The 12,877-nt window shown below is 44.0% G+C and overlaps 1 protein-coding gene across 6 annotated transcripts in view; it reads right to left on the bottom strand.

Moving 5' to 3' along the window:
- Positions 1 to 12,357, bottom strand: part of CADPS2 (calcium dependent secretion activator 2) — a gene marked incomplete at its 5' end in the record, with an annotated part of 318,699 nt that extends 306,342 nt beyond the window's left edge. For all 6 annotated transcript variants that reach the window (XM_082495412.1, XM_082495415.1, XM_082495411.1 and 3 more), the window contains one exon: positions 12,016 to 12,357. In XM_082495412.1, the coding sequence (XP_082351538.1) occupies positions 12,016 to 12,357 (342 nt within the window). The remainder of the gene's footprint in view (positions 1 to 12,015) is intronic.
- Between the last annotated feature and the right edge of the window lie 520 nt (positions 12,358 to 12,877).

Here is a 12,877-nt window from a genome sequence, read left to right as displayed (position 1 = left end):
CTCATGCGTATACACAGACGCTCTCCCTCCTTTAATATATAATGATACATACACATATTTTTCACATCCCATAGGGAACGTGGCAGAACCACAGCGTGCAGGGAAGCAGGGACGCGCCGCCAGCAGCAGGACCCCCCTGCCTCGGTGAAACAGGGCGGTGGCGGTCTCACTTTGGGCATACACGAGTCGATTGTTTCCCCTTCCCAGTGTACAAATACATTCAGAGTTACAACACACAACCCTCCGCGACCAAAGAGATACTCATCAATTTATTGAATCCCAGAACAAGTCAAGACACTATGGAGGATATGGATATCTCAGTTCTGGGTCTGCTCCCTCTGTGAACAAGAATCCCACATAAAGCGGGGTCTCATTACAATGATCACGGATCAATCAGCCAGAATTAAAGGTAATGCCTGGCTGGAGGGACATCATACAGCAGTGGGTTGGTCTCACAGCCTAATTACTTAAAGGCACCCATGTCCCTCTTGGATGCCTCCATGCTCACCCCAGTGCTTCAGGGGCACTTCCAGCCTCCCACCTCCACCCCCATCAGGTGCTGAGAAGCAGCATAGGAAATTATACGTAGGGTTCAATGCTTCCAAGGATTTATAGCTTTGTTATTCCTAATCTAAGTTTCTATAAACATGCCAAAATAATTGAGGACCAGGACTATTAAAAAATCTCCAGTTTATAAATTAAGGAGGGCCAATTAGATAGGAACACCCAAACAGGTGCCTGGGCAAAATTTAACCCCTGATTAGCTTCTTTAAAAAACTACTTAGGATAAAAACTTCTCATTAATCAGGCTAGATTTTTTTTTTTTTTGCAAGGAAGATAAATCTTTAAACTTTCCATTTTTGTTTTGTCAGATGTAATTTTCAGATTGCTATTTTTTCAAGAACCTAGAAGAGAGAAATCACAGTCCATTTGGTGGCCCGCACACTCGACAGCAAACAGTTGCCACACATACACGTGCTCTAATGAACACAGAGAGGATGGTACCCAAAGGCCCTCTCCAAGCATTAAAGACCTCACTCAACTGTAAGAGCAGCAGATCACTGCAAAGCCAACTATTAAAAGAAAATACAGTATGTCAGTACATTTCATAACCAAGTTCTTACTGAAGTCATACATTAAAAAAAAAAAAATTGGAAGAGAGTATTTGATATTAAAACAGAAATACTATTCCTATTCTACCTGTCATTCTTCCCCCATTAATCCCTACCTCAGCACTAGAAAGCAGAAGCACACCGACCTCTTGCAAATCAGTTCAGGTCTATCTGCAGGATTAGATTCAGTGGATGGCCCAGGGTGTCACAATATTTTCCAAGGGCGCCTTATTTGCTGTCTGAAGATATTCTTGAAAATGATTTCTCAGTCATTAATTATGCATTCTATTTCTTATAATCAGTTCTTTTAATTAGTATCCCAGGCAGCTTTGCTGAGGATCCCACACTTTTAGTAATTAGGGGCAGTTTGTTGCCCCTAATTAACTTCAGAAATAGCAAGACTCCATTACTTTGTTACTTCAGCTGTTTTTATGTTTGCATTGCATGTTCTGTCCTGCTTTACTGGCTCAGAAAGGAGACTGCCCTGTTATGCTATTTATCTCATTTCGGCTGCATCTCTCTTTCTTGACTCTGTGTTAGTCACTGTATTTTAAATCTCTCCGACTCTCTCTGAAGTCACGTCTACACTGACAAGCACTGTGACACCAGAAAAGTGCATCTGTACAGTGAAACAGTTCACACTGAGGACCTAACACCCTCCCCCCCCCCCCCCCCCCCCCCCAAAATACATTTGAGGAGGCTTAACCTCAGTCCGGTCGCATGGGCTTAATGTGCTCCCAGAAAATAACTTCTGCTTTAGCTTTGCCCACACACAGTTGGTTGAAACCAGAACTCTGCAAGTGGGACAAGAAGGGGCACTTTAAAACACACTCCTGATCCGAGCGAAATTGGTGATGCAGATGATGCTGTTGTCACTGATGAAGCATGTTACCTTTGGGGATGGTCTTACTTTTTAAAAGAGTCTCAATTAGCTCAGCAGATCCTACGTCCGCAGCTACTGGACAATAGCCACGGCCACTGCTCATCAGCCCCACACCAGCAGGCATGGATTAGCGAAATGCAGCAGTCAGGTTTAGAAATAGCTTTTTACAATATGGGAAGAACTCTGCCAGCCTGTACAGTCTCTCCTTCCCTCGTGTGCTGCTCTGCATAATTAAGTGCACTTGTAACCGATCCAGCTTGTAATACAGCAAGAGGGTCATGTATGGAGGCTTCAGCCAGTTTATTGATTTTATCACATCTCTGACCTCTCCAAGGCCGTTTCAGACTGAGTTCTGACTAACAGCTGTAGTTAGCAAATTAACGTGTTAATAACCTATTAGAGTTTAAACATCCAGAACATAAACCAGCTAGCGGTTTAGTGAAAATCTGAACAATTTTGTTACCATTTTAAATAAATAATACTTCTCATTCTTCCATGATGCTTTCCATCTCCAGTCAGCGAGTCGTATTAAAGCAGCAGAAAGACCCGTTGTAATGCAGTTGCTCCAATGCAACTCTGAGCACCGCGAATACCCAGCCCTGTCCACAGCGTACCGCTGTCCTTCCTGGCGATTTAGAAAGTAGAGAGGTCTTAAAAATTCCCCAGCCCAGCCCGTGGGAGGTGGGGGCAAAGAGGGGACAAACAAATCTTCGCTGTAACAGCAGTCCTGTAAGGCACTAACCAGCCTACAGCCAGGGTGTCCCAGTCAGAGCCCGCCCAAAAATACTCACATACTCTGACACTAGTGGGTGACTGATGTGCAGATCACCTTTAGATTACACAGTTAAGAATGACATTCTTCATTTATTTCCCTTTCAGCAACACATGAGCGAAATACACCCATATATCCACAGGCTGCCAGATCTCCTAATCGTCCTTTATAGGACGTTTATTTTTTTTTTATATTCCAAGTGGTAAAACAGAAGGCTTATATACACAAAACATAGATAGTAATTTTCTAACATTTATTATCACAGAAAAAGGCCTGCAAGCATTAAGTAAGGGTACCTAAAAACTTGGATGGCAGAGAAAGACAACTTTAAAATTTGGCCTGAAAAATTTCAAGTGATGTTTTTAAAGTAATTGAATTTGGGAGCCAAAGCATGCTGAAAAGAACCCAACACCATATAAATGAGATATTGGTAGAACTTGTATCACAGAATATTTAAGCTAAAATGCTTCTAATTACTTCATAACCACATACTAACACACACAGAACCTCCACCATTTGTAGCATATATGTGGTTATGAGAATGATACTGCATTTGGTGCTAAATCACCACAAGCTGAATCTAAGTGTCCATTCAGGAAAATACTCCAACTCTGCAAGTTGAAGATTACTAGAAAAAAAAATAATTCTCATGGAGTTTGTTGGAAAACTTCCATGTCCAAATAATACCGCTATTTGTTGCTCTTCAATGCCCACTGGTAAGAGACTGAAAAATTCTCTGCCTTTTAATGACATGGCAGGAAGGAAGAGAGAGTCAGAGGGGAACTGATTGCTAAGATGATTTAATTTCAGATATATACCAAACGAACATTTCTTTATTTTTATTTCTTTTCTTTGCTTATGCGCCATCCATAAGGAGATCAAAATAATAATAAAAAAGGCAATATTAATATTTTAACACTAATGCATATTTGATGTCTTAAACAGTGGGAATGCCAAAACATTCATAGAACTCTTTTGAACGAGAAACAGCCGCCAGTACCTTGCTGCAAGGCCTCAGAATACATAATTTAGAAATGAACGAAGGAACGTATGAGCAACAGGCGCAAACTGGGGATGCTCCCCAGCAAAAGCCAGCAAGATAAATATTCGGCAGAGACTGCCTGGAGGTGGGGTTTTATGTTTGTGGTTTTTTGTTTGTTTTTTTTTAACTCATGAATTCACCATAAGAAAAACCTAGACACATAAAACAAATGCAGCTTTCTGCAGAAAGAAAAAAAAATCTGAGACCATGAAAACACCGTTTTCCCCAATGCACTATATCCTATTGTTCTGATTTCCATGGACTCCAACTTCTGAGTACCAAGTTTCTCACCAACTTTTTGCCCTTGCTATTCTGTATTACACTAACACAAATATTGAGGCTATTAACTTTTTTCCCAACTTAATCATGTCTTTTTCCTAGCCCAATACCTTTCCTGCAGACTCTTATCCCCAAGATATTCCTCCTCCATTTCTGTTTCATACTGAAAAGCATAACTCTCATGACCAGCGGATTTCTCTGCTACAAATTCATTCCTCTTAACTTTGTCACTGTCCTTGCTGTTCCTCTACTCCAAAATTAATTCAGTTCCACGTACTTTCTCAATACCTTCAACTCAGTCCATGAAACTCTCCATCACTGATTTCCATTTCTCCCCTAATCTTTGTAGATGTACAACATCTCTTTGGAGATCTCATTTATATACTGTCTGAGCTTTGTCCTTTCTTCCATGTCCTTGTCTGTGGCCCAAACAAGTCTACTCAAAGGACTATCCTAAGGATTATTTTTTGTCTGTCTATACTATCACTCAGAGTATCCCTCCAGCACTTCCATTAAGCAGAAGCTGCTGGCCCCTATTTCCAAAACCCCACAGCCAAGACATGTGAACATAAATGAATAACTAACGCATGAGAGAAAAATGGAAACAGAGCTGGAGAAAAATTCTTGTGCAATCACCTGTTCTTCTTCTAATTTTTTTCTTCACCAGGTCAAAGAAGTTAAAGAAGTACTCACTGTAGCTCTGCTCATTCTTCACAATGCTGTTAATTAATGCTTTTCCTCTTCCTGACAGGAAAAACACTCAAGAACATTCTTAAACTTATGCATACAAGTAATCACACTTGAAAAGAAGCATATGCTTTATCTCCTCGCTGCAAAACAAATAAGAACCAGAAATAAATTCTTTTGGGCAAGTACCATCAACTTCTAGAGAATTTTAAACAAAAAAATGAAAAGCCTTCAACACTTACGGCTGTGAAAATAACCTTCAAAACGCAAACCTAAGCTGATGCAGCCTGGTACCCGCATGCAAACACTCTGCCTCTCCTGCTGCTCAGAGTTTCCCCCCACACAGCAACAAACTGAAAACTGCCTTTTCGCAGCTGCTATTCCGAAACCTGGGGGAATCGGCTGCAACGCGCAGGAACTGGGCGGCTCTCGATCCGGTGCCAGCACTTCTAGGCAGAAGCGGGCATCGGAGATAGGCACCAGGCAAAGGGAACAGGAGTTCAGCAGATGCTGTTCCTCTCCCTGCCTCCCCTCCTGAACGGCAATAGCTAAAAACCAAGGAGAAGTTTGAGTAGCAGAGCTGCGTATGTCACAGCCATCAGCAGGCAGCAAGAGGAGTAAGTTGGAAAGAAATACAGGAAGCATCTTTGCAGCTACTCTGCCAAACAAACTATATGAAAAGAGACTTAAAGATTAGAAATTTTAAAACCTCAGCGTCTGGCACCCAGTTCACACAGAGTAATATACTAACTGGGGCTCACTACAACTAAATACAGGACCGGAGTCAAGGCACAGACTCGTACCCCAACACACATCCCTAAGTCAGGAGAAGGGAACCAAGCACCCCCCCAGAAGAAGCCGCGTCATCCCATCTTCCCCCATAGACCACTCTTGGGTTGATAAATGAGACGCAAGTTTTGTCCCTGAGCTTTCCAGTTCTAGCAAGCACACGAATAAAAGGGAACCAGCAGGAGAGAGGGATGTGTTAAGCTAGCAAAGTAGGAGACATCTATGTTTCTCTAAATGAGAAACAAGGATAACAGAAAAGCAAAACACAAATACAGAGGTACACTAAAAAAGCAAAACAATATATACCAAAAGCAACTTCAGGATGACATTTGCCAACATTAAAACGAAATGGTACAAAGCCAGAAAGAGAAACAAAACAGGTCTAATAAGTAGCATGCAAATGGAGAGGTGGCTGCTTAGTAGTGTCCCCAAAGATGAACTGGTGACAACAGGTTCGCATGGGGGAGAAAGGGGGGAAAATGGTAAACTTGCTTTTATAGAGATACATCCATCATTCAGTGAATAGTCAACTAGCAACCAAGAAGTATCTTCTGCTCTGGCAATATTCTACAGTTAAAGACAGTACATGGTAATGCATATTTTGATACACTGACTCTCTCCAGATGCACGGAAGGAATACTGTTTGGAGGGGAAAAGAATATCTTCACCCGCTTTGTTCTTCCACAGCAGCAATGAGTATGTTTCTTAAATGATGTCAGAGAAACTTATACGGACAAGATGAGCTGATTTGGTATTTCTGCTTCTCTGTCACCAATTACCAGCAGTTCAGATACACAAAATATGATGCAAGAATAACTGCTGCCTGCAAAGGGTGAGAAACGCAAGGCAGCCCAGCCAGCCAATTCCCCCGTACCGTTCCTGCAGAGACGGAGACAGTCAACTGATTCTTCAAATTCCCTTCCTGTCAGCTCCCCTGTAGAAAAAACTAATTAAGTAAGTCTTCCTCAGGCGCTTTAAATGGGGTATTTGCCAACAGAGTTAACACACTTGTCAAAGCGCGTGAGTGACAGAAAGAAATAAACAACCCGAGCTCACGCATTCAGAAAAAAAAAAGTTAAAATTGTCCCCTCAAATAATAATTAAAAAATAAATGTCAAAGGCAAGTATGGGTAAAATAGGCAGGGAAAAGAAAACAAGCAAGCGAAAGAAGAGACTGATGAATTTTTCAGCCCAGTAACCTAGGTCTGCAGACTGCCCCTACCTGTCCACTTCATTACACGGCTGTTTGCCAAAGCCTCGTTTCCCCACCCCATTGCCTAATTTTTGGTCAAGCCACACCAATCAATGCTGAGCTGGCAGGAGCCACAGAACGGATTAAAACAAAACTCTGATGGATTGTCATTTCTAAAGTGGCTTTGGTAACTGGAAGGCTCTGCTTCTCTCATCACCCTTCGGTATTTCTTCGGCCACGGTTGACTCAATTGCCCACCATGAGCAACTTTCCTTCTGCATGCAAGAACAACTTCTTCCCCAAAGAGCAAGTTCTGACTGGGGTAAAAAGATCTGTCTGCCAATAATCTTGTCTCAACATGTATAGAGCTGTGTAGACCACCACCTTAACAGACTTTGATGGGATTTACCAAAATACCCTATACTTACTTGACTGAAAACAAAATACGCATGGCTTAGAGCATCATGACAAGGTGTTCTCAAGGTGTTTGTGATGGGGAAAAACAAAGAGGCGAATATACTTGATTTAAAATGACTTTCTGTAACACTTCACAAAAAAAATGAAATTTGTGAAGGAAACATTGAAGGTAGGAATGGAAGATGTCTTCCTAGAAAGCTCTTTAGCAGAATTTTGACCAGATGGCCAAGTTTTATAGCTAAGCTCTTCCTCTGAAATGTGTCTAGAGTTTCTGGCAACAATGGCTTTGGATGTACTCTCCTTGCTACCTTAGCAGTGGGGAAAACAGCATCTGATGAAAGAGGTTCAGAAGCCAAGAGACAATTTTTCTTTCCCAAAACATGCTCAGCCAACAAACAAGTAGATACACATCACCAGCTCAAAAGCAAGGAAAAATGGGGCTTGGGGCAGAAGAAATAAAGACATTCAGAATAAAACTGTGATCCAGAGAATTAAGTCTATCCCTGCAACTAAGATTTTCCTGATAAAGTTATTTAGTGGACATGTATTATTACAAACCTCTCTTTTAAAGTCCAAGAAACGGGAAAGAACAAACTCATGGAGTTCAGATGAAAATAAATTACCGAATAGTACCACTCCTACTTTTGAGTATTAACTAGAAGTCAATGTTTTTTATATACTCACGATTGAGCAGGTGGAGAGAAGACAAGAAATAGAAGGAAAACAGGTCGGCACGTATTCAGGACGTAAACTCATTTAGTTATGATTTCTAAACAGCCAGCTCAATTATTTCTGCTACTTATCACCTAGAAAGCAAGACTTGAATTATCAGCTTTGATGTACTAAGCCTTTCATGCATTAGCAAATCTTGTTTAGCAGAGAAGTGTAACTTTTCCCCCAGTCTTGGGTTTCTGCTGTGTGACCACTAAATTTTTTTGCTAAAGTAAAATTTAAAGTGTTGAAGAAGGAAAAAACCTGGGTGAACATCTTTTTTGTTAGTGTAGTAGTGCGAGGCGTTTCACTGTCCCTTCCTTCCCCAGGATTCACCTCCCAGATACAGAATCTGCCTTTGGCACACGCTCCCTGAGTGAAACTGAGTGTGTACATACAAGCGGACAGCTGATGAGTATAAATCACAGTTACCAAGGTCATCATCTAACCACTGACTCCCTGTATGTTCACATACACCACTTTCCCTTGATGGAAGACAGCCACACAAGGAATGCATTTCTTTTTACCACCTAAATCCCTTTTTGAGGACAAATTCAATCTGCTGGTTTGAGATTCAGTTTGGCCGGTATGGGAGAAGGAAGAAGAATGGGATTAGTTAACTATTCTCTTCTTCTCTTTTCTCGGACTAGAAAGGAAGAGGAACGGAGAGGCAGAAAAAAAAAAAAAGATGCTGAAATATGTTCCAGAGGACTCATTAAAAAAAATGAAAACTACAAAAAAGTGACAAAGTCTCTTTAAACCACGGACAGACAAACCTTGCTTGATAAAAGCATGACATGTAAAGCATTGATGCATTAATATTTCTATAAAAGGTTGGAAAATACTTGAGCAAATGTCCATAAATATCTACAGAAAATATGTTACTAAGTACATATTAGTTCTACCCTGTAGCACTAACTCCATGTTTGCCAGGATCTGCTACCCTGCCTTGAAAAATCATGCCACACTTCAGTTCCACATTTCCTGTATTAGCTTATTCTTCCTTCTCCACCACAAATCTACCAGCAACCAAAGTAAGACAGGATGTAATAGCAGGTCACCAACTAATTCTGAACAGCTGAAGAAGAGTATTTTTACCACATATCCTACAGATGAAAAAAAGAAATGCAGCCCGATCATAAAAGTATGTGTTTCAGCAAAGTCTGGGCTAAATTACATTGAATTTGGCATTAAAAGCAAGTTAGCGGAGCTGATGGACTCTGGCGAATTATGATAGTTCTTTTTCTTCAAGTTTGATTATTTTTTTTAATTAATCTTATCTATCATAATAGAGCAGAGCTAATTTTACTTAGTGAGAAGAAAGATGAGAAAGGACAACAGAGGAGCGAAACACTGCCTGCATTTAAAATTCTTTACATTACTTAGTATAACTCGGTCCATTAAGTATGATGGCTTCAAGATACCATACAGTACATTTTAATCTGATACTGAAGCAGGAACAGAAGAAGCCAGCCATATTGTAAACCATTTCCTTACTGATGTTACAACGCAACTGAGGATATTCGATATGTGAATTCCATCTCATTCCCTTACTGGATAATGTGTTCCACATTAAAAAAAAGAAGGAAACTGCATTCTGCAATATTTGCTCAGCAATATGCCAAATGAACTGGCAGAAAGAACACATTACTTCTGCTCTCAAGCAGGGTGGATACTATTCTTAGGTTATCAGAATGACTGCTGGTGCAAAAGCATTCCCAAGAGTGCACAAGCAGACCGGGCTGGGAGCTGGAACCAGAGCACCATAGGTTCTGGTTTGAAACCATACCTTGGATCACTTATCCGCTGACGATGGACAGGGCGTGTGGTAGTTCACGGCTCCAGTTAAATAACACAGGTAAGGAATCTCAGTCCAGCTCACAACAGCCAGCCAACCACGTAACGGAAGTCAGATGCGGAGGAAGAGAGCAAGACATTAAGGGACAGTAGACATCTGTATCATATCTCAGCAGTGAGAAAATTCATTCGGGAAATAAGACAGGTTTTCACCCTATGGAGTATGAGCGCAGCTATCACACATCCAAAAGTGTCTTACTACAGGACACAAAAGAGAGCTCTTGAGTACGGCTCTCAGCGATTCGGAACTATCAGAGCAGGTTTTCTGAACTCTCAAAACTCAGAACCAGTTCTGCTACCCTATATGCAGTAATTCATTGGGTAATACATCAAACTGTTGAATAACAGGGAGGATGTTTATGTGCATTTCGTTACCTCTAGACAGAAGTGCGACTCCTAGAAAGAATTCTTTTTTTGTGTTATGTCTTATTTAAAAACACTAGTTTCTGGTCAGCAAAAGGCAAATCATCCTTGTTCTGCAACTAAATTCCTAACGTAGACAAAAATCTTTTTGTACATACAGTAGTTAAACCAAAAGTCAGAGTTCACTTAAAAACAGTAATTAGCAAGAGTAACATTTAATTTTAGGTATCAAGTCAATTCTGTCAATCAATCTGTTCATTGCTTATGTTAAATCCACAACTGTTGTATTTCCGAATTCACTGCGCATCAGTAATCTCTTTTCACATATTCTATTAATAAAAATAATTAATATTGTAGTTATTTTTAAAACGCAGTTCCTATACTTAGTGACTGAGATCAGTGAGTACTTCTGCAGTTCAGTATCTTCAGCACCTGATGGCCACAAGTTGTAACTTGGAAGCTGATTAGGAAAATTTCATCAAGAGGAGAGCAAAGCAGCACTGGAGCAGGTCATGCAGATGGGCTGTGGGGTCACATCTCTGGAGGCTTCTGAGCCTCCTGCTTGAACCTAGACCGGTATCAACACCATGTCAAGTCAGCTTTGGCTTTGTCCAGTGGGACATCACACTTAGCTGACCTCCAGATGTCCCTTCAAACCATCACTTCTATGCTGACTTTTTGGGGTGGGGAGTCCTTGGTGGGGTGGTGACAATTCTCATTTTGTCAGATTTTCTTTGCCTTCCTGCTTACAAGATGTCTTTATACAGGTTTCACAGTTTAAGTATCTAACACTTAATAAAAACAAAATGTTCTTCCAGAAATAATCTTATTATTACCACCACGTTAACTTGTCAAAGAATTCACTAAGCATAAATTACCTACAGCAGGCATAATTCAGACACCCCAAAACAATTAGTTCTGGGTTTTACAGACCATTAGAGATACAGAAGCACCAAGAACATAAAAAGCCAAGTGGAACTGAATTCTTTTTTGTGTCTATCACTATCCCTCTGGAAAGTGATGTTGAAGTGGTTTTTTGGGGGTTTCTTTTCTGTTTTGAATTGGGTTTGTTTGTTTTACAGAACTGAAAGTAAAAAAGAAAAAAATACACAATATTTTTAGACCAAGTATTTCAAGAACTGAGCTTTTAAGTGGTTATCTGGAAATGCAGTGCCTTGGTTCAAAACTTTAAGTATTCTACCTATTCAATAACTCAAAAGTAACAGAGAATAAGCCCCATTACAGCATCAATACCTACCACGTACCTGCCAATTCTTAAGAGCTTGTCTCTGATGTACAAGATGCAGAGAATAATTTTGGTCAGCCTTCACTAGAAGGCCATTCTCATCACAAACTCACATGTTAATTGTTTCTCTGCATTTAATAATTAATGAAACAAAACAGTTTTCTCGTTCACCTCTGTATTATGGCTGAATTTGCTCGAGTTGGGCACGGATGGCCAGACAACGATTTCCAGGAGGCAACTCCGGGAGGTTTAACTCCATCCATCATCCAACATCTCTCCCACTGCTAAACGGCCCCACCGCCCCTCCGCCCTCCCCTCCGCACGGCGGCTTCCAACGCGGCTCTAAAAACTTGACAGCGCGCCTTTTCCCCTGCCGACTGGCGGATTCCTCGGTTAAACGTGCCCTTTTTGGAGAAGCCCGCGCTGAAACCCAGCTTTGCCAGACCTCGCTCGAACACCGCCGGCGCTGCCGGTGCAACGGGGGCTCCCCCCGCCCTGCCCAGCGCCCGCCTCAACCTGTTGCGGGGCCGGAGCGCAGCGGGGACGGGACGGGACGGGACGGGGCGGGGCGGCGCGGGGCGAGGGCAGGCGGCGGGGGCCGGGGGGCGTCGGGGCAAGGCGGCAGCGGGGAGGGGGGCGAGGGGGGGTGGTCGAGGGGGTCTCACCTTCTGCTGGCGGCGGGCCATGTCGGTGGGCTGCTTGGCGTTGAAGGGGTGGGCGATGCACCTCGCGATGAACACGTAGAGCTGCAGCCGGAGCCGCTTCTCCCGCTCCTCTCGCTGCAGGCGCTCCTGCTCGTCCCGGCCCTCGCTCAGCACCGAGGGGCTGGGGCTGGGGCTGCCCGCCCGCGCCGCCCCGGCCTCCCGGCCCCGCAGGTCCCGGGGCGGCGGCGGCGGCAGCGAACGCGGCGAGACGCCGCCGCCCGCCGCCGCCACCACCAGCACGTCCCGCCGCTCCTCTTCCAGCACCTCATCGGACTCCTCCTCGCTGGAGGACGGGTCCAGCATCGCGCTCGGCGGGCGCGGAGCGAGGCGGGGGAGCGGCGGGCACCTTTCCGGACACGTCGAGTTTTACACACAGACTGTTTCCGACCGGCGGCGGCCGGCGGGCGGGAGCGGAGAGGCGGGGAGGGGAGGCGGGGTTTGGGAAGAGAAAGCGGGGGGGGGGGGGGGAGTCGAGCTTGGGTTGCCGTGGGAATTGCTCCGAGCGGCTCCCGGCGGAGGCGGGGCCGGGACCGGGGATGGGCTAACACCTCCGCCCGCCCCGGCGCGGCGCGGCGCTGGGGGGGGGGGTGCAGGCAGTGGCCCGCAGGTGGCTCGTCCGGGAGGAGATGTGCCCCACCTGCCCCGGCTCGGCACGGCTGCTCTGCCCCCAGCGGAGAGGGCAGCTGCTGGCCAGGAAAGCCCCTGTGTCGTCCCCCCCCGCCCCCCCCAAGAAGCGCTCCGCCCTTCGGCCGGTGCCGGCGGCAGCTGTCCCGGCTGCGCCCTGCCCCGCGTCCCCGCCGCCAGCGTGGGAAAAGCGCCCCCG

The sequence above is a fragment of the Vanellus vanellus genome, assembly GCF_965231255.1.
Source record: "Vanellus vanellus genome assembly, chromosome: 1".
Classification (NCBI taxonomy): domain Eukaryota; kingdom Metazoa; phylum Chordata; class Aves; order Charadriiformes; family Charadriidae; genus Vanellus; species Vanellus vanellus.
Note: the sequence above shows the minus strand (reverse complement) of the source record. Positions and strands in the feature narration are given on the sequence as shown.